The 23,107-nt window shown below is 38.4% G+C and overlaps 1 protein-coding gene across 2 annotated transcripts in view; it reads left to right on the top strand.

Annotated features, from left to right (window-relative positions):
* Window positions 1-23,107, top strand: part of JAZF1 (JAZF zinc finger 1) — a 199,660-nt gene that overhangs the window by 109,286 nt on the left and 67,267 nt on the right. For both annotated transcript variants that reach the window (XM_049798738.1, XM_049798739.1), the window contains exon 2: window positions 12-84. In XM_049798738.1, the coding sequence (XP_049654695.1) occupies window positions 12-84 (73 nt within the window). The remainder of the gene's footprint in view (window positions 1-11; window positions 85-23,107) is intronic.

Consider the following 23,107-nt stretch of genomic DNA (forward strand, 5'->3'; position numbering starts at 1 on the left):
TTTTATTCCAGATACAGACCCACGTGTATTAGAGAAACAAGAACTTCAACAGCCAACCTATGTTGCTCTAAGTTACATTAACAGGTAAGTGTGGGTTTTTTTCAGGTATAACTGATCTTTGTTTGCACAATACATGTATATATGCATATGCCAAAATGGTATGCTTATGTATGTACTCTGTTTTGTTTCATGTTATATGACACTATGCTAACACCGGTTTTGGAAAGACAGTTGAATTAAAATTTAATTAAACTTTTTATCACTTTTATATAGGGCACAAGCAGCCCTTCAGCTGCACTGCGCAAATGCCTACAGGACAAGGTTTTAGCCTTTTTATGTTTAAGCTAAATCTTGTGCAAAACAAGATAATTTGTCTTTGCTTACTCTTCTGCTTTCTTGTACTCTGCACAGCTGAGTGGAGAAAGAAATATTTTTTTTTTCATCAATCAAAAGTGAAATTTAACTGATAATAGCTCAATATGTAATAGAATTTTTTACTGTGCTTCAGAATTTTTTAATCCACAGTGTACATCTTTAAAAATCTTGCTTACCGGCCCTATATAACACCAAATTTAAAAAATTTAAGAAATTAAACCAATTTTTAAAGCATTTATCTAAATAACAGAGCCTTGGCTTTTCATTTATTGACTGATGGCAGAACTGAAACCTCCAGAATATTCCAGCATGGAGGAATGGAAGGGCTGCTTGTGTCTCAGGCTGTGTTGTGGTAAAGAGCAGCCTGAGAGCTGCTCCTTATCTTCCTTCTCACCTAAGCACATCTCAGAATTAAATGAAGGTAGCTCAGATTACTTTTCCTCTGGGAAGAAAGTGACCCATGGAGCATGCTGCATGGGAGGGAAAGATGGCAAGATTTTGTGCAGTTGCAGTGCCCCTTTTTCAGTGTGTTTGCCAAGCTGTCTTCTAATCCTAAATGAACACTGTATGGGAAGTGTAATTCCTCATTTAAAACCCTTTTTCCTGTGCTAGGTAGATCAACATGCTGCTATTCTAGGATTATTTTGCCTTCTTTTACATCATACTGATTTTTTTTGATCAGGTGTGCTGTGGTTGAAAGTTCCAGTTAGTTGATTTGGGAAATGCATTTGTTGGAAAATATTCTGTATGGGATTATTGGTTTTTATACATGGGACAGCAGTTTCCTTTTGTATTCTTCCTGTCTAGAGGTTGAGATACAAACTCACAAGCCTGGAAGATTAACCCAAAATTTAATTCAAGATAGAATGTGTTGATTCAAACTCTCATTGGTCATACATGATGCAAAATTTTTCTTTCTAATTCTACTTCATGTTAAAAAAAAGAAAGAAAAAAAAAGAAATCCAACAAACTTTTTCAAACACAGATTCCACCGTTTGGCTTTGTATAATATTTGCTGTAGAGAAAGGGTGTCGGGGGGGGGGGGGGGGCGGGGAGGCAGAGAAGACTTTGAGCTATAAAAGTAAGAAGTGGTTTTGGTGAAATGACTAAATTTTCTCCACTACATGAGACTATTATGATTAAGAATAGCTGGTATTGACATGATTTCCTACTTGGCAAGTAAATCCTGTTCTTCCTGGAGACGGTCCTACCCTTTAAAGCATATTTTGAAATTAACCATGACCCTTTTAACACTTACTTGTGTTGATCTCATTTAATGTATAAAATGTTTTTTTTTCTTTTTTTCCCAATATGTAGGCTTGGTATGTTGTCATATATGTTTGTATGTTTTCTTATTTCCATTATATACTTGGGTGTTTTCTTTTGTTGCTTCTGTGGTTATTGTACTTAATGTGATGGAGAGGGAATTTTGGTTTTTTAAATTAGGGAAAAGCTGCTTTAAGACCACAGAAAGTGCCATGGGACTTGATTGTCCGATTTGGAATCAGACTACTTTTAAAGTAGTTTGAAAGTGATACCTCATCTAGAGTTCATGATTTTGGTACCCTTTTTAACTGAGTTCTTTGTGACTGAGACAGTTTGAGTTACTCGCTACGTATTTTGTGCAAACTTTCTTACCCTTTCAATTCTGAGAAATAATTCTGTGGAACTGAATTGAGTTGTTCTTATAGTAAAACCCAATCTGAATTGACTCTTATTTAAACCAGCTGCTATTTAATTGCTCTTTTAATTGTATTTTAATTTTTTCTAAAGTGCTAATGTCTTTCATTGAACCACCTGCTCTATTCAGCTCAAGCTCTTGAGGGAGCAGCAATATCCATTACACTATGAGACATGCCTTTCTATTTCCCACTACATATGCCAGAGCCGAGTTCTGCTTTGTTGTCCCAGGCTATGAACTCAGATTTTGTAGCCTAATACATGTCATAAACATGTTGCATACTGTTAGATATCAAACACCAGATACTGCTGCACTTTTTTTAAACGCATGCTTTTATGGCTTCCAAGTGGAACTGAACTTAGCTCAGTTCCTGCTGTGAGTTCCAGACCTTAAAACAATCTTCCTCTGCAGGTTTGTGTATTCAATATGTTCTGTGTGGGCCATACACTCTCGCCGAGCCTGGGAAAATAGGGACTTATGATTCTCAGGGACCGTCAAAATTGTATGTTAAGATGTACACTTAATATATGTTGTGGTAGAAAGATTAAGTGGTGTGCTTTATGCTTTGCCCATTGCCCTGTTGTATGGTGGCCATTATAAGCTAAAACAAAACAAAACATAAATCTGGGTTGTCTGCTTTGATAGGTGGGAGGATAAAGTATCAGTAAAGCAGATAGTAGAGACAGAAGGGTACAGGAGTCTTTGCTTCCAACCTGAAATATATTCTTTTTTCCATTTCCCTTCTACCCCTTGTTATTTTCTCAGGCATATAAATAGAGCAATATTGTATGTGCTCTTAAGTTTTGAAACAACCTTCAGATTGTGGATGTCTGAATCTATAAGGCTCTGTCTCTGCTGGAGATTTACTGCTATTACAGCTTTCAGTAACTACACACAGATGCAGCTTCCATAGTGTGTGATCCTCATGTAGACAGATAACGTTCCTTTTAAAACCAGTGGACAAGGTATAAATTATAGGTCATAATGGTTTATTATCACAACATCAAACACTTGCACCAGGCACTGACTGAATTGCTGCAAATCCTTTTCTCAGACAAAGTTTAGTGTAGCCTTAATGGAGTCCCCAGTATTGATGATTGTTCCCTACTAAATTTTAGTTTGCTTTCTTAGAAGTCAAAACTGGAGTCAGTAAGACATTCTGCCCTCAAAGCAGATACAGTTCATCTACTACCATCCTATAAATACAGGAGTGGTTTGTCTGCAAGGAGCTCAACGGTGCTACTACATGAATGGGATACTGGCTGTGATCTGTCAGGAGTAGTTGCAAATGAGCACTTGGGCCAGCATCCTCCAGTACTTTCTAGAGGTATTTCCTTTGTATAGGGGTCAAGACACTTTTATATTTTGTATTGCATTGAAATGCAGTGATTGGCGGCAATAATATTGCTTATACTACTACTTAGATACAGTATTTATAGCTTTAAGTTAATTAACATGACTAAGAATTTTGCTTGGAGTTTATTGGGACCTACATAGTGCTGTTTGTGCCTCAGAGTCTGTTAGTCTGGACTTTGGAGGTGATGGTTCTCGAGATTGCTGTATTACTATGGAATGTGAAGCCCTGGGGTTGCAGCACACTGTCAAGGCCTTTAGGCTTGTGCACTCTAATGGAGAGAGACTCCTCAGTATTTGCATATTTGAAAATTTGTTTAATATGAACACTGCTGGTTACCTGTTAGTGATGAAAACAGCTGTTGTGGGAATGATTTGGGTTTTTTTTAAAAAACCAAAACAAACATCCCAGCATTATTAGCGCAAGTGAGAAGACAACAGAGGCATACAAATACATCCTCTGGCTAAAAAGTTAATGCTAAAAAAAAGAAGCTAAAAATAAAGAGCTTTTATTCCAAAACTTAATGAATGAAAAATCCTTTACAATTAAGTTTTAAAGAAGGTATTTCAACTTTGAGATGGTAACTACCAGAAATGGGAGGAAAGCATAACTGATTTCACCTTGAAAATAGAAGGTGGGAAGTGCTATAGTAACTTGTATTATTGGAAGCATGTGCTGCAAAAAGAACTATTAAATGTGGATTTAATACAGTATCTGTAAAATACATTTTCCTTAGATACAGAAATTGCTTTGATTAAAAAATTTTCATCATGATGGGGAAAAAAGGAAACCAGAATGCACCTACAACTGAAACTAAGCTGCCTTAATTACATACTGCAATCGCATAATAGCTCCATTAGGAAAATGTTGAAAGCAAAGACTGTTGTAATCTTAAAATCTTTAAAAAGCTACCAAAATACTTTAAATTACATTATCCTAGGTTCTTTTTTAATAGTGGTTTTCTATTGATAATTGGGATCATACAAGAAAGCTTACATAATAAAATACGTTTTAAGCATCAATCTTGCAAGCAGTTACAGCACACTGGGGTGAATGTTTTCAGTGATGCCTGTGGGCAGGCTGTTGAATGTCTGTAAAGTTTATTCTTCTGCACAACTGGTAGCACAAATGAAGCCTGGGATCAAAACTGGATGGCATTCTTGGGTGAATAGTCCGAGATTGTCCTTGCACATCTCTGAGCCAGTCCTAACATTTTTGCTCCTCCCTCCAGATTTTATTTTTAACTAGCAAGATATTGCCTCACCGTTACCATTAAAAATTCCTGTAGGCTCCAGGCTTCTCCCCCCATTTCCCTTTCCTTTCAATGGTCATTGACTCCTCAAGAACAAATTTCCCTACTCTGCTTCTTTTTTTAATACCACTAGAAGTAAAATCAATCATCTCTGTGAGCATATGAATTTGTGAAAGGAATTAATTGCATGTAAAGTTCTAACCACTGCAAACTGTCCCTGTATCTTGTCCAGCTCACTCATTCGGGTTCTACCGCTATTACCTATTTTTTCTGGGATTAAAATTAACAGCTAACACCATAGGATTTAATGATCATTTGAAAATTATTTTTGAAAGTGCTAAGTCTTTAGGTAGTGATATATTTAGTATGCACTATGTTACTAATGCAATAACAAGGAGAATGTTTTGGATTTGGAGGCAGTGCCCTTTGACTACTTCTGTGTAGTTTCTTAGCAGAGCATCCAAGCCACAGGATACTGGTCCTCTATTTATTTTACTTTAACTTTTTTTTTTTTTTTTTAAAGTACTATGCTCAGTGCTGGATAGAAATTTAAAGTTCTTCTTAGTCCATTCTATACAGGAGGTTCACTCTTGCCCCTGGCCACTTCCATTCAGATTTGCTCTTTATCACTGGGGATATCTTCTGCTGTGTGTTCAGTGGGTTTTCACTGACAGTTGGTTCTGTGTATGCATTTAGTTACAGGAGTTAAACATGCTTTTGGTAAGTGTAGCAATTTATGTTAAAGCTACCTAGCAGTATCCACAGCTTTTGCAACACATTGTACTTTTTGCTGTGGTCCTGCTATGACAGGTTTTCCAGGTGTTAAGCTATCAGCAGTAGTTAAATAAGAAACTAATGAAAGATTGTAGCCTCTCAGAGGTCATACCCAATAACTGGATGTGCCACCAAAAAGTTCTATAGAACATTGTCTCAGAAGCAGTGCAATTTCTGTTGCTTCCTTTTTTCTAAGAGTGTGAGCATTAAGTTGTTTGTATAACGTGTGAAAGACCAAGATTCAGTTTCCTACTCTCTGATCCCTTAGGAGTGTTTTAATCATAAGACTGTTAGCTGGCTTGGGGTAGGACCTCATTTCTCCTCTTTCACATTTCTCCTATTTGCCTCTTGATTTCTGTGTACCATCATTGGAATGTCTGTTGGGACACAGTTTGGAATTAATTCTTAAAGTCATGAAGCTGGAGAGAAGTAAGTTTGTTCTTCATTGCTTGCTTTCTTAATGGATGCTTTTTCAGAAGGCATATGCAAAATGGAACAATCCTGAAACAGTGAGCATTTTCCTCTAAAATAAGTATTCATTGCAGCATTCACCTGATAAGCAGAAGATCAGACTTCAAATCTTTCTAACTCAGGCCTGAGATTTCAACTTTGAAGGTATATTATTGGTAGTACATTATAGATTAATTGAGGCATGCTACAAAGAAATATTTAAAAACCCTTAAAAACTGATTTTTAATCTCAAAATAGTTAATTTGACTTTTTGAATGAAAAAAACAAATTTAAAAAAAAAAAGTAGAAGAAAACCATCCTAACTTTTGTTCAATATAGCATACACTGTCTTCATTCTCATGTCATGATTCAGCAGCAAAAGGGTGGAGACAAGAAAGACTTCTGTTTTAGGAATCCTACTGGAGATCAGTTTTTCTGTACAAGAAAATCCGAGCCAGTGAATCTGATAAACTACTGCTGTGCCACCTGTTCAGACTTGCTACATTTTATAGTGCCTCATACCAAAGTTCTTTCCCTTTGTCTTCAAATTTCACTTTTCCTTTCTGCAATGTGATACTGTCTTATTTGAATTGAATATCACGTCTCTAAAAGTGCAGCGATTCCCTCAGGCTATTGATTCTCATCATGTTGAAGGTGCATGCCAATGCTTCCAGTAGCTGCTGGATTGAATGCATGTGACAGAATACAGAAACGAAGGGATCAAAGTAGCATGTCAATTGCCAGATAATATTTTTCTGTCTGAGCTTATTTTTAGGTTTGCAGTGACCAAGTAGATCATGTGTTTTTATTCATGTAGCCATATCTTTATGCTCTGCTATTTGACTTGTTCTGGAGATGGAACAAGACAAACTTCAGATGATAATTCAAACAAGATGTGCAGAAATGAATGTTAGGGTAAGGGGCATGCCTTTTGGTTTGGAAGGATTTATGCAGTTGGTTTTGTTTTCTCTTTTTATCAGTTTCAAGCTAAGTGAAACTGAAGATTTATATAATGTACAGCTCTTTTATTTCATGTCAGCAGTAAAGATCAAAAAGAAGATTGGCATTTTAAGGAAAAGCCCTAATGCCATGCCCTGAAATAAAAATTATGTGATGAATTAAAACACGTAGGACACTGAAAGAATGTGTTTTAGTTGTGGGGTTGTTTTTCTGTTTTTAATTGAGAGGTAATTAGCTTTCTTTTGGTAATGCTCATATGAAAGACTCAGGGACAGAAAAAATTCCATCTCGTGAATCTCAAGTAAAAGAAGCATTGCCAAGTCAGTACCGTTCCTTGCAAGTGGGTGTATGCACACCTCTGTGTGTGTAGTTTAGTGTGCAAACACTCGAGCCACCAGTATAAATCCTCAAGACTTTCAGGATCCTTGTCTTTATCGGTATTTCTTCATCTTTTGTCCCTGTGGCATGCCAAAATTGATGAAAAAACCATCTTGGCTTTCTGGTACTAATTTTTGTCTTGGCCAGTCCTGCTCCAGTTCCCAGCTTTCTGCATGTATTTTCCATTTACTCTTGCACAGGTCACTTCATTTTGGGGAGGGAGGGGAGAAATTCTTCAGTTTCTTTTCTGTGTTGTTTGAATTTGATCATAAGCAGTAGTAGTGCTTTCAGAAGGACTGTGTTTGCTATATGAAAAAATTGTATTCCGATATTTATTTCATTGTCAGCTGTGTGGGGTATCAGTGCTCTCTGTATGTATTTCTGTGTATGGTAGCACAATGAGACCCTTATTCTTATTAGATTCCAGTAATAATATACATTCATTCTTTATGTTACAGTTATTTAACATTTTCACAAAGCTATTTGAAAAACACACTAATATGCCAGGTTTAGATCCTCTGCAGAAATAAGAATTTGTGAAAACTCTATTATGCTTTGATTTCAGAGTGAAAGATGAGCAAAAATTTTACATATGTGCATTAGTTTTCTTTCAAGTACAATCTGAGATAAAATGGCTGAAAACTGGCTGTTCTTTCTGTCTTTACCACTCACAGAAATGGCTGCTGTATACAGCTACTTACCTCCTATCCCGATATGTTTTTTTCTTTAAATTGCCATCAACAACAGCAAAAAAACATATGCACAAGAGAAAATTACAGGCAGAGTAGATAACTTTCTAGGAAAGGTCCTTGCTGTCCAGTGTTTTGCTAAAAGCTTGTCGTGACCATCTGAGCTACATGTGATGACTTCCAAATTGGCAAGCTTACCGTCCCTGGAATCCCAGAGCAGTCCAGACCAGCTGCTGGTAATATTCATTGACTGTGGGCTGATTTTTTTTTAAATCTGAAGTTTACTTATCATTGGTCTTTTGTACAAAAGTAGTTGTGCTTCTTTTTCTAACTTTACTGATTCTTAAAAAAATAACAGTACTTTGTGGTAATGCTACCCATTTAGATTTGTTGCAAAAAGGCATGCTTAGGATTAATCTATAGCAAGACTAAAAATGATATTTTTTCAAATAAATTTAGTAGTTCAAAATGCAAATTATTGCATTACTTTCCCCCCCCCCCTTTTACTAGCTTTTAGATATTTTAGTACATTGCGTATTCTTAGATTCCTTCCAGTAATGAATATCCCACTAATTTGTAATTTATTAAAATGTAACAAACTACATTCCAGAATAATTCCTCAAGTGTCTATGGGGCACTTGATGTTCCCCTCCCTTCTCCCTCATTCTCATTTTTGCATGTAACGCTTTGAGCTAAGGACTCTCGCATATCATTTGCAAAGTCTTCCTAGTATTCAATGAGGGATGGGAACTGTGAGCATAAAGGCCACGTAACAAAATAGAGTTGCAGCACAAAGTATGTCTTTGTATCCTGTTGTAGAGGCTCAGTAGTAGGGCTGCAATTTGGAGGTTGCATACAGAGGCTCTCCAGGTCATGCTTTAGGACAGTCTATAGCCTAGTCTACAGATTAAGTGCAGATGAGAGAATATTCTTAGTGCTGGTGAGCTTGGCTCGTGAGGAAAGAATATTGATGTCATGTTCCACTACATAAAATCTGCCCCAAAGTGTTAGACTCTGCCTTAATTTTTGTTAAATGTTTTTGTGGTTGGGTTGACGTCAAGTTTGATTTTGAGCCAGAGAGAAAGTTTGTATCTCCTGCAAGGATGCGTTCATTATCCTACCACTTCCTCTGCAATACTCCAGTGTCCCAAGAAATGGAGACCAGGTGGAGAGCTTGACGGAGTTGGCTTCTTCCCTTACGTTCTTAATGAGTCTGTGGGTGAGTTCACCAGGCCAATAAGAGAGTTTTGCAGTCCATCAGCAAAATGCTCTTGGAAGATAGTTCTCTGAGATCTATGACTAGAATAACACAGGTTATAACAGTCGCCAAGCACCTTCAATGCAGAGCTGGAAGAAAGCTGTGTTGTGCACTGGAATCCCGACTAGGCTTCATGCCGTGGAAATGCAAAACAAAATGAAGGTTAAAACTGAAGTCAACTGAAAGCAACTGGTGGGTACAAAACATGAGTCAAAGAGAGCAATGAAATTATGTATTATGGCAAGGAATTAGTGAAGCTTGACTGCCTTGATTGTGAGCTGATATTATATAGTAAAGGAACTTACAATATGATCAAAACAGAAGTAAGAAGAAAAGGTTCCTCTGTATCCTGGGACTACCTTTTGTTGTTGTTGTTGTTGTGAATGCAAAAACAGAGGATAGATTGCTCCAATCTTGTCCTTGATTTTTTCTGAAATTTCTTGTCCCCACCTCAGAAAGTGAAGACAATTTACAAGGCTGTAAAAGTGAGAATTTGCATGATGAAATAGAAATAAAACCCTGAAACTGGTGCACATGCATGGGCTACTTCTGATACACAGCTGTTTGTACATGTTTGTGAATACAGGTGGACAGTTATATACCTTTGATTTCTGAAAGTCTAGCTCTAAAGTCTAATCCAATGCATTTTAGCAATAGTTGTTGGGTACCTTTGCATTACACGTTGTTTGTGGCTTGTGTTGGACTAAGGTGGACTGAAACAGTCAAAAAGCTTGCTTGGTTCAGCAAACATGCTACTGAAGGGAGGCTTTATTCAATAATTTGGCTCAGTTATAGTACAATTACTCAGGCTGGTTTAATACTTTCTGAGTCTTGATTTCCCTGAAGCAGTCCATTTGCTGACGTTAGATTTCTTGTTCTAATTTCCCAGAGAACTGAGAAAAGTTTTCTTTCTTTGTTATTGTTGGGGGTGGGGTTGTTGTTTGTTTTTTTTAAATCGAGCACATCTTTTTCCCCCAAGTGGGGTATGAGGATACAGGCAGGAAATAATTACAACAATAATTCCATCTATAGGTGTAGATGGTCCACAGGGGTAGACACTGCTGATTTGTCCTTGATTTGCAGAGGAATTGTGGGTTTCCTTGCATGTTGTTTAATATTGCGTCATTTCTAATTAGAGTAGCTTTTATAACAGATGCGAAAGACACCGTAACAGAGAGGGAAGTAGCTGTGGATAGAGGTGTGTGCTCTACAGGCTTGGCACTACCACCTGTACCAACATGGAGAGGTATTTCGGTGAGACTAGCCTCATCATCCTAAGTTTGCATGACAGCCCATGTTAAACTCTTTCCCCTGTAATAGTATGTCCTTCTTTTTTTCAATACACCATTATTTCTTTGGTATCTGCTGCTGTGGTATACTACAGGGAATAGTGAAGATTGGAGTAATTTTCCTCTGACTTTCTTTTAATGCCATTAGACTGAGATTACTGAATCTCGGGTTTTTGATGTGTTGTTTGTTCTTTCAGCTTCTCCTCCATATAATGGCCTTTCTTAATGTGTCAGTTGTGTTAATCTGTACTTCTAATGAAACTGTCATAACGAGGCCTGCAGCCTCAAGGATCACTAAGCTGGCTTCTGCTCCTACTTTCTTCTGTGCTTTGCTTGCTGCCCTCAGCCTCTTCAGGCTTCTGCCACTGTCTTTTATGTCCCCCTCTGTTGCTGGCTGGGCAATGCTAGCAGTTTATTGGCCTTGAGGAGAGCGTATAATCTTGGTGCATCCTTACAAGCTGATGAAGGGGCACTCTGGATGGAGGTGCAGAAGAGGCAGGTTGTTCCACAGTTGCATATAAGTAATATTTCATATTTGCCACCATCAGTGTTGGGGGCTGACCGTGTGCATTGAATCAGTAACTTTTCACCGGAACTCTTCAGCTGGGAAGAGGTAGGTTTTGTTACTTGCATTTGTAGCATAGTTAGTAGGACCATTCCTGTTAACATCCGGTTCACCCATAGCTCCTGTGGTGGTAGTGCATTCCTTGACAATTTGTGGTAGTAAGCTCCGCTCCTGCTACACGCAATGTAAAGTAATTTCAACAAAACCAGAGGGGTTTTTGAAAATAGTTTCCTTACCTACACTAACTTCCAATGTGAAATATCTTCAATAAAGGGTTAAAACCCCAAAACATTACAAAACATCCCTCTTTTCAAGCTGAATCTATGCATTTATGTGCGACTTCCTTTTCTATTATTTCTTATTTCATTTGCTTGCATGGCATTTCTAAAAGGTCAGTATTTACCAAAAGTTGTTAAACAGTTTAGACCAGGTCAGTTGGGCAATACTATTTGCAAGAGACAGCTGAACAGTTTCTGTCTTCTATACAGAGGACTAGCAGGGTTGATGCTGACTTTATAACCACAGAGCTTAAATATAAGAGCCTGTTTTGAATATTTCCAGCACTGAAACTTTGAGCTTATGCTTTTAATGGGATCTTTGGGATCTGACCAACTACAGAAATACTGTCTGTTACCTATGTTGAAATCTTAGAAATGCCCTGAATTTGCACGCAGTGCTATATAGCAACTCTTTAATAAAAAGAAAATCAAGAGTGTTACCATTTTCAATAATAAAAAAATGCCTCTTGCTAAATGTAATTCTCATAATTTGCTAAATATACTGTAAAAATTACATTTTGTGGGGTATTTCACATACATGCAGGGGAGTACTTAGGTTTCCTGTTCCCATTAATTTTCCCATGTAAAACATATCCCTTTATTTTTTATAGTTTTTCTACTGATTTCTCTTTCACAGTTCTTAGTCATTATGCACCCGGAGGTTGCCCTCTTTGTTGTTCGCCATTTAATGTAGAAAGCTGGAAAAAGGGTTTGTAGAAACCTGTAGTGCAGTTATATAAAATTAATTTATTCTTCTTTTTGCTAGTAGAAGAAACATACAATCAATAGGTAAAAACTCTTAATTTTTCTTTTAATGTGCTGTGTAGTGCAACCTCATTTATTCTGATTGACACCTAAGGTTCTGTGCACATAATTGGTCATTTGCATCGTAGATTTTAAGGGCCTGTGAAATCTGGTTCAGTTAGAACAGTGTAACTCAGCACAGGAAATTGTAGACAGTACCACTGCTCTACTGGAAACCAGCATACATCCCTTTCAGTTAATAGTGATTTCCCTTTAGACTTAGGGCCAGTCCAGTAAGGGCCCTTGACTGGAATGGTACGTTGACTTCAAGTGTATCCACCTCAAAATCTGTTATGGGAAACCTCCTGTTGCAGTTTCTAATGACTTGTTTTACAAATCACATCTACATAAATCAGGACTAACTTCAGTCATCTCAGCAGCATGTTGCTTGTGAGAGATTGGAGTTGACTGTCTTCCTACATGACTTGGACCATTAATATTATGAAGCTTATTTTTTCTTTAACAGTATTTTTGTGCAGGGATTAAACATTCCCCAAACTGAATGTAACACAGATTTAGTTTTTATTTCAGACTACAAAATTTACAAGATTTTGCTTACATGATATGCAATCTAAAATAACAACCTATGTCCTTTCCTAAAAGTATAGTAAGTCTAGGGATTTTTTATTTTAATTATTCTTTTACTATGATTGAGAAGTAAGGAAACATTGCCAGTAGAACAAGCTTTATAGGAAAAGATGTCATATGTTCAGTGAGCTAGGCAAGTAAGTGCATTTTGGCTTTGTATTCATGTGATGCATAAAAGATGTTCAGTTTCCTCATTATGTTTTTCCTTTCCCTTTGCTACCTCAGTGGTGGTGTATGCAGGCAGAAAATACTGCTTCAGTAAAGTTGGGCTTAGTTATTTCACAACCCAAATGTCTAAAAATCATGCTGGGTGTTTTGTGCATGTGTTGTGATGAAAAGGCTTACAGTTTCGTCATAAATGATTATGATGGAGAAAGAAAAGAACTATGGCACAGAGGTATTCCATCCACATTTCTTGAAAATAGTTCCTTGGCAAAAATTGTAATAAGGTAGAAGTCCATTAACCGTGAACAATTTTTGATTTGTAACAGCAGTAATTGCATACTGCTTGTCAATGCATGTTCTCACATATGGTATAAAACTAAAACATTGCTATCTGAAGAGTTCTTCATTTTTGCTGATGTCCTCATTTTGTTTGAGACATCGTTTATTGGGGCAGCATGTAGGGCACAGTGAAACTTTCACAATGAAACCTGAAACTGGATGAAACAAACCTGAAGGTTGGATCAAGTTCACAAGAACATTTGCTGAGGTTTTTAAGTCTGGGTTGAATTTGCAGCCAGTCTGTGCTCACTTACTGTGCATTGAAAGAACCACAAGAAATGTATTGGTTTCATATGGTTTCAGCCTTCAGTCATTTCACACTACTGGTGACTTCAGTAAAAGCTGGACATTGCTTGCTCAAACTCCAGTGGAAGTAAACTGAGGCTTGTGTAAAGTGACTTAGAAAGTCAGGTGTGGTAAGTGGTTTGACAGTATCACCAGGTAGGAAGGAGACAGAAAGCAAGAGACTTTGCTCCCAAAAGCACGAAGATAAAAGGCAGGAGTAGGCAGGATCTCTCATCACACTTGAGAAGCTCCTACTTGGTCATTATTGGGCTGCAGCACAAGTGTCAGGATTGAACCGTGCAGGCAAGATGGTGGTTTTGTTGACAGAGAAGAGAGGACAGGGAAAGACTGATGAGCAAAAGTGAGGATAGCTTCCCCTTGCAGGTACAAACATGGGAGCTTTGTGGAGGATTTCTTCTAGTCAGGGGAAAATGAGAGAGAAATTTTAATTGTGGGGTATGAGTATTTGTGGGGAATAAAAGACTGGATCAGCTGAGTTACATAGGATGACTGAAACATATAAAGAAAGGAGAATTCAAGGGAGAGGAAACACAACCAGAGCCCAGAGAGAATCCTTCAGTGTGATGGGTGGGGGCCAGTATCTCATTTTTGCAGTTAGAGAAGGGAGGCACTAAATTTCTCATTGAAGGGTTATTTCTAGATCCTGATGAGTAGATGTAAAAGGAAAGCTTTCTATTTTGAATTGCCTCTAGTAAATATAATTTTTTCACTGCTGGGCATCACTTAAAAACTTTGTTTCCTCATCCTCAGAAGATATTTGCTGATACTGGTGCTTGCAGCTCTCCCTTGTGAGCACTGCCACAGGAGAAGTCTCATGGATGCATGTTTGAATATTTAGGACTTAGTGGCATTACCTCAGAAGAATGATACCAACAAATAGTTCTCTTTTTATTTGTCTGTCAACAATGCTGAAATCAAATTAGCTAGCACTTGAAGCTGCTAATCTTTGGTTTTAGTTCCAAAGTATATGGAAATGTATTTGGCAAAAGAAAATTCTATAATAAATAAAAAGTGATCTCCCAAAACATATGTAGGAAGCCTGGTTTCTGGGAACCCACCATACTTCATGCTAATCGGAGTTGTGGAACCTACTGGCCGTTTTTTACGAAGCTTAAGAGTAGGGTAGAGGTCTTCAAAGCTAGATAAATTAATCTAATCTTCATCTAATAAGTTGTTGGCTGGGCAAGAGAGACCCAAGTGAATGCTCTGGGTACTGAGGGAAAGGACTCAGCTGCTAAATGCTGTCTGGCAATGCAGCCCTGGAGTAGCCTTGGCACGTAGGAGCTTAGAGAAAGCAGGTTTCCATCATTTTTGCTGGTCATAGGCAATTTGTTTTCTGTCCATATCATATAATGGAAAACTCTCTGTGGCCTTCTGTTTGGCACTCAAACATTTCTTGCAGTATTTCCCAGAACTACTGGTTAGTCCTTGGGGAATTCACTAAACATCTATGAGAAATTAAGTGCCTTGCTATAATGCTGGCTTTGGATCAGTGGGAGTTGTAAAGAACAGCGTAAGGTAGGAACAGTTCTAGGAGGAACTTACTATAAGAATAATCACCCAGATATCCAAGAAATCGCCCAAATTAAATCTTCCAGTTATGTCTTTTTGGCACCTGTCTTTCTGAGTATACTGTGCGCTGCAGCCAAAGACAGGCAAAGTCTGTGAAGCTGAAATTGGGACTGGGGATCCCGTGGTGGCCATGACAGAAAGTGGTATCTAAAGGGATGAATGCTATCAGTCTTGAACAGTAGGTCTTCAGATGGATCTGTGTGCTTACTTCATTTGTAGCCAGTTTTCTGCTAACTTTCAACAACTAGTCCACAGTATCTGAACTATAACCCTAGTTTTCAAGTGACAGATGCTGAAGACTTGGCTAGATAATTATGTTAACATTTACTTTTGGGTATCAAACCTAAAAACTGTACAGACAGAAGGAGGGTATACTGACAAGACTTTTACATGAGAGCAACAGTTCACAGAAAGCAGCATTTTCATGATCATGTCTGTGATAGAGCTTTGAGGAGAACAAAACCGGATAGTCCCTGAGGAGCAGTTCAGCCAAAGCAGCTCAGAGTTGTAAGAACTGGCCACCGTTAGCCTTGTAGCTCTTGCTGCCTGGCTGCGTATTTGTATTCTCTTGTTTCCCCTCCTGATTTCCTGTGAAGATGAAATTAATGCAATTCAGACCATGCCTCTGTGGTGTTTTTTTCCCTGAATAACTTTAGAGCATCTCTAGTTCTCAGTGCATTGAAACAATAGGGACAGAGCTGATGACTTAGATTTGATTTGGTGAGATGCTGTGTGATTTAAGAAGTGTCATGTAGGTTAAGAGGTGGTGACAGGATATCAAAGCCTCATTGCTGTGAGGAGGAGCATAGGATCTCACCAGATAGCAAAAAAGAGTGAAAGGAGAAGAATGGGGTCTACAAGAAGGCCATATTCGCTCTTTACCCTTGTTCATGCATTATAACTGTGAGCCTAAGAATATGTATTTTTCAAACACTGCTAGATGAGCTGCAGACCAGGGAGGTGTTTTAATGAAATCCCTTCTGTTGTACCTCTTTTGCTGAAGACTGTTGAAAATTACTGATAGTAGCCAAGTTAAGATGAAGGTACACTTTCAATTCTTCCGTTTACCTCACATGGGGATGAAATGGGAAGTGTTTTCTATGGAAATTAGAAGATGAGTATAATAAATACACCCAGTAGCATGTAAAATACCAAAATGTTGTATTTCCTCAAATACTGTATCTGGTAATGTAGCACAAGTTAACAAACTGCTCTTTCTTTGCATCATTTGATTTTTGGGAAAGCCATTAGCGAAGGTATGAAGCTGTGAGTCAAGATGCACAGGTTCTGTTCCCCATCCCATCAGTTAGCTGCTTCGCAATCTGAGGCAAGTAATCTTTCTGCCTGTGTCACTTCCTAATCTGTCTGATGCTTTGGCTGACTGTTGACAGATCCCTCCATGTCTATGGTAAAAAGTACTTTATATCAGACAGGTGGTGTTGTCAACTGCATCTCTCTAGTTGCTGTCTGTTCCTGCAGCATATTGAGAATTACATTTAATAAGCTGATCAAATAGAAGTATGTTAATTTAATTTCAATGAAACAGATGTTACTTTAAATTCCATAATACGTAACATAGAGATTAGTTTTTCAAGACTGGACAAGATGGGCAATTTAATGTGAATTAAATGCAGAAATTTCTACTAACATAAGTGGAGACTCTGCTGTGGTTTATAAAGGTTTGGTTAGTTTTTTCTGCCCTCAACTGTTCATTTTCCTACACATTTCTTCTGCTTTGGTAGTCTGGTTTAAACAAGAAACAAAACTATCAAGGTGTTCTGTCAAGGGTTGCTTTCCAGTAAAAGACTGCACAGAAACATGCGGTACTGACAGCTGTGTGAAAATGTATATGCTGGGAGACTTCTTTCAAATTTCAAATTCTTTGTGTTTGGCATTCATGTAATAGCTTAGATCTGTTGGCTCCCTGAACTTGCCATTTGTCAAAAAATGGGCATTTATGAACTTTGATGTATCATATGTATACAGTACAACTAAAATTAGGCTATGTAAGCTTCAAAAATTATATTCCAAGAAAATACCAAAGCTAGTTTGTAGTCCATTCTCATCTTTTAATTTCTTTTTTTAAATGGTGATTGGTAAAAAGCCCACACCTCAAAATACCATTGTCCACACTTAATATATTGTCCTTAGTTCTGTGGAATTAGTGAGCTTGAAATCCTACTGACAGGAGAATATTTTAGTCCAGATGGCCTCAGCTTTGTGTAATTTACCTTTTAATGTATGGCTTGCCAGCTGGGACACTTTGCTTTGGGTGAAATTTGCATAGCCATCAGATATTTGTTACATGTCTGGAAAGAAAAGTGGGAGCAAGTTCTGGCTTATGCTAATACTTTGCTATCGCCACATGCTACCACTAAGGCAGCAAAAAAAGAATTACACTTTTCATTTGTTCTCGGCAGTTAAATTATGAGTCTCTGCCTTACAAAGATCAGATATTTTTCCGTTAGCTCTTTAGTACTGATGAAGCAGGCAGAGCTTTAATCATGAAATTGTTTCACCTTGTTAAAATACTGCCGTTCTTGTTGAACAAATTAAGTTACAAAATACTGAATACATGCACCAGGCATTTCCAGACTTCAAATAAATTTTCAGACAAAACAAACTAAAACATTATGGGAATTCACTTTTTAATGCTTGTTTTTATTCTAGTTCTATTTTTGTTACAGTAGTTTTAAAAGATTAGACATTACTGGTTCTAAAATAGTGCCACGCTATTCTTGTAAATGTCCCAATAACAACAATAATTAATATCCCCACATTTGCATTTTAAGCCACTCCATTTCCCTAGTCATCTATTACTTGGATGTAAAAATTCATTTCTAGTCAAAACTTGGCACAAAATACCTGAATTCCATACTTTTTACCAGATGTAAAAATAAAAGTGAATGAATTAATCTTTTTTCCCCCCAATTAAAGGGTTCAATAAAGTATGAGTTAAATTTTGTCCTTGTTTTGATAAATTGTTTTCATTTTTGAAAGTCCAGAATAGCTCTGATTTAAAAAAAAAAAAAAAAAAAAGAAGAAAAAAATTTTTAAATTAAGAGGGGAGATAGAGAGGAAGGGGGATCTGCCTCATGACTGTTAACTAACATGAGAAGTGCTGCCTTCCAGTATGCCGAACAACCTCAGCTCCTTGGTGATTTCAGAGGAACGCTCACTTTGTACAGCAGAGTACCGTAAGAAAACAGTCACCATCTCCATTTGACCACCATTTTGACCACCATTTAGAAGGGTTTGGTTGCAGGCTGTGGTAGGGTGTTGATCACATCTGTCTCGAAATGCTTCCGAGTGGTTAATTCAGGTCAGGGGCCTTGTCAGAGGTGTAGTTGCTTCAGGGTAATGTGTGTCATTGTGTTCCCTGAACATTTTTCACCTACATCTGTTTCTTAGGAAGACCCAGGTTTGCCCACCCCAAAACTTGTTACAAAAGCCTGTGATTTCCTATTGAACCTTCTGGAAGGAAACTTCTCGAGCCCAGGGTGAAATTTCTGGATATTGAGAGAGACCCATTGAATGATGGATTTAAAATTATACTTGATGAGATGCAAGTTTTATTCTGGTTTTGCTGTTCTACTTTTAGTTTTCATTGGAGGAAAAAGTTGAGAAATTTTGAGAATCTTCAGAAAATGGCAGAAGAGTCTCCTGCTTTGGGTTAGTGGCCACACAAAGCCCACCAGTGTGCGAGCCAGAGCCCTACCCTGTGACACTGGGAGTGGGTGCGTGATTGTTTCATACAGAGCTGATGGGCAGTTTTCCTGCTGGACTAGTAAAAGTCTGTTGCAGTAGTACTGGTTTTATACCAAGGAATCATCTCTAGTTAGAAAAACTTTTCTTCAAGCCTGACTTCAGTTCATGCAAATATCCCAACTGCATCTCCCATCAGGGGAATTGCACAGTTGTGGCAGATTTCTGTCCAGAAGTGCTAGCTTGCCCAAGGCATAGGTGTACAAGTTGCATGTAAATCAAGTACATTATTTTCTCTTCAATTAATGTGCGTTTCTACCACCTGAGGAGACTAGGACAAACAGTGGCATGTAATGACCAGACCATATTTGAAGCCGTCTGTCAATTGCTATTCTTATTACTGGCATGGATTTTTTTAACACTTTGGCTTTGTTCCAAATGGAGTTGAGCTTTCAGGTCTTTGAAAGTGGTATTTTTTGAAAGCCATAAATGTGTGGATGTACCCTCCTCCATCTGCAGAAGAAGGAGCAGGGAGGGAAGGGAACAGCATCAATCTGTATTGCTGGAAGCACATTCGCTTCGTGAAGTGCAAGGTGCTCTGCTGTTCAAGTCCCCGCCAATTGCCTTGACAGAGGACAAGATGCTCACCCTTGATGGCTGATCCACTTCATGCCTTGCATGAAAGAGGACACAAGCCTACTAAGGCTGTGTTACATTGACACAGTCTTGCCAAGCGTAAAATGCTGATAAATTTAAGTGGATGAGGAGTTAGGCTGATACTGAGCCTGAAGAAGAATAAGGGGGGGGGGGGGGGGAACAACACACACACACACACACACACACACACACACACACACACCCCTTGCCCTAAATAGCTAAATATTGGCATACAGGAATACATTTACAATTTATCACAGAAGTGAGAGTACTTTGCAAGGCGGTGCCCTGTCAGAATGACAAAAGCACAGGCATGTTTTGTAACTTGAAACTCAGGATTCCTTCCCATTTCCATCTCTAGTGGTTAGAGTTCTTCACTCTTGCTAGATTACAAGTCCACAGGGACTTTTAAAACTACTTATTCAGACTTTACTGTTTTGGATGTACAAGAGTTAGTTGCATTAAGCTGTAGCTTGGAAAAAAACCTGAAACCATTTTTATAGCATTTTAAAAATAACTTTATTAAAGGATAGCATAAAAGATCACAGTTTCTCTATTTTTACAGCTCTGCTTTGAAAAGATAATAAAGCTACTATACAGGACATGTATTAGGCTGGTGATTAATGTGTCTGTGTGTTACAACTCTGAATACTCTGAAACTTACTTTATATTGGAATGAATGAAAATGTCACATAATGAAACCGCAGAGGAGAAGTACAGTGCTAAGAAAATAATGTACACTAGTCTCTCACTAGGTAACATTTTACATGTAGCAGAGTGGGCTAAACTTTTTTTGCCTTCCATATGGGGATCTTAAAGTACTTAACATCAAAGAGGAGCTCTGTTTTGATAGAGTAATTGATAGAGCCTGGGTAATCCTATTACCCAGACCTTAGCAGGAAGCTGGAGCTCTTGACATACTGAAGAATACAGTGGAAGTTTTAAAGTAGTTTTTCTAGGACTATTCTTTAATCACAGATCTGTATTTCAGGCATTGAGTTTTAATAGCTTGGTTTTAAGATGAGATCCAGCATTGAATATCTAAATAAATGTTGTTACTGGGAGGGAAGATGCTAAGACAATCTCTTTTTCCTCTAGGGAAGGAAGGATATCTGCCCTTTTTTAGACACTGAATAATTTAGGTTGGAAAGGATCCCAAGACATTTTGTAGTCATCCCTGGCCCCAAGCAGGATTAACCTTAAAGTTAGATGAGGTTGATCAGGATCTTGTCTCTTCGGGCAGCCTTTTTCAGAAATTGAAATTTTCTGTGCTAAAACCTCTGTCCATTGACTTTGGCCTTTTTGATGTGTGCACACCTCTGAGGAGAGCCTGGTTCAACCTCCTAGCTGGACAAAACCAGCCAGCTTGCTCAGCTTCTTCACATCTTGCATGGTCCAGCCTCAACCATCTTAGTGCTTCCCTGCTGAACTGGCTCCCGTTTATGACTTTCCCTCTTTGCTGGGGTTGCAGAAGTGGATGTACTCTCCCAGATCTGTCCTCATGAGTGCTATGTAGAAGGAAGCAATGGCTTCACTCAACCTGCTGGCTGCCATCGTACTAAATGTGACACAGGCCATGACTAGCCTTCATTGCTGCCATGACGCACTGCTGGCTCATTTTCTGCTCCTTGACCAGCAGAATCCCCAGGTGCTTTGCTGAAGAGCTGCTGTTCATCCAGTTAGTCCACAGCCTGTACCTCAGGATAGGGTTATTCTGTCCTGGATACAAGACTTGGCAGTGGTTTTTGCCGCCTGAGAAACCTGCTGGGATCAGTGGGAGGGGCAGTCTCTTTTAGAAGAAAGCATGCCCTTCAGTGGAATCTGAGGTTAGGACTGTGTGAGAGTGCTTGATAGAGATTTATTAAAAGTACCCATGCTCTGGCACTGCTGCAGAGGGACTCCACTAGCTGTGGCTTTTTCCAGATCTCCAGGGAAATGCTGCAGACAGCAGAACACTGCAAAAGGAAAGCTGTGGCTTTGTAAGTGGTCAGTGGGAGAAATTGATTCTCTCCTGTCATTTTCAAGATGATGTCCTGTACTTAGCAGCCATAAAGACTGTGAGAGCTGGAGATTGCTGCTGCAGGGCTGTGGTTATTTTCTTTGAAAGGAGGAGAACATTGTCACTTGCAAAGGGCTAAGATGCTTCTCCTGCATCACCAGTTCTTTGCTAGGAGGTAGTATTTCCTGAGACCTTACTGGCTGCACAGTTATCACTAGTAGCAGTGCTGTACTTCCAAAACAATAAAAGAGGGAGCTCAAACAGGTATAGGTGACTAGTTGTCTCTTGTACATGGCTGGCTGTTAAACACCAGAAGCTGGAATATCAGTCACCAAATATTTAGTTGCTGACTAACCCATGTTTGCATGAGGAATTTTTCTTAGGGTAGCGTGCCTCTGAGAGTTTGCTATAAGAACAGCTCGGGTAACCGAGGTTATGTCTTCAGTGAAATTTATCTCAATTACAGATAAAACTACTAAGTATTTTAATAAGTATATCATTAATAGTTCAAAAAACCATGAAGGATTAAGGGCAACATGTTCTCCCAGGCATGTGGACTTAACAAATGCAACATTTTCTATAAATTAATTTTTTATTTTTTTTTTTTATGTAGCCACTCCATCATTTGGCAGAAGCATGATTCTATACAGCAGATCTACAGGCTACAGGCAAGGGTGTGTGGTCTTACAACAGCATGGGAGGAGTCGGGTCAAAGGCAAACTTTTATATATGCACTGTGCTACTGAGGGGAAAGGAAGCAGTAAACCAGAAAGGACTGCCTTCCTTCAGTACTGGCTGGTTTTTTTTTGGTTTCCCCTTCTGTAGCTGAGGAATTCTCCTCCCTTCTCTGCTTCTCATATAAGAGCACAGATGCCGTATTAGAGAGCGAGTGGAGCTGTGCTAATAGGGTTGAAGTCTAAATGAAGAACCCATCCTGCAGAGCTGATACTGTAGATTGCATTGCCTGAGATGCATTTTGTGGAATACAAACCATGTTGGATGTATGCAGTATATTGTATATGAAAAATAAATCAAGCAGCGAGGGGAACAGCATGGTATTTTCTGGACAGATCTGCACTTCTGGATGCCAAACATGGTTACAGTAATCTCATATTTAAGGAGTACAAATTGAAACCTGATTTGAGCATAGCCTGACAGTAGAGTATTTTAATTGACGCAGCTACAGTTTGCTGCACAATTCTTCTCTATGTTGTGTGTGGTTGTGAATCAAGAGCATTTTCATTATTCCTTTTGAATGTGTGAAAGCACAAGAGAAAAGGGAACAGCATAGTATGTTTAGTCTAATCTTTGATGCTAAACTTCCAGATTTGTATACTTTCAACAAGAGTGTTAAAGATGCCTAGTTATATGCCTTTTTTATTTCTTTCATACTGAATGGATTTATGCTACCTAATATTCTTGGGTCAGCTATACTGGACTATATGGAAGTTCTATAGTAGTATCACAGTAACTAGTTCAGCTTCCAAAGAACAAAGAGAAATTCTGTTTTTAAGTCAGATGTGCTTGCACACCTTTAAAGCTACAGGTAGTAGTTCAGCAAAGAAAGCAATTAGACAACCATTAAAGAGCAATCAAGAATATTTTTCTTTATGGGGAAACAAAGAGTACTTTTAAAGGATGATTGTTAAAGTTTAAATACAGCCTGAAA

Source organism: Accipiter gentilis, chromosome 4 (genome assembly GCF_929443795.1).
Source record: "Accipiter gentilis chromosome 4, bAccGen1.1, whole genome shotgun sequence".
In the NCBI taxonomy this organism is placed as follows: Eukaryota; Metazoa; Chordata; class Aves; order Accipitriformes; family Accipitridae; genus Astur; species Astur gentilis.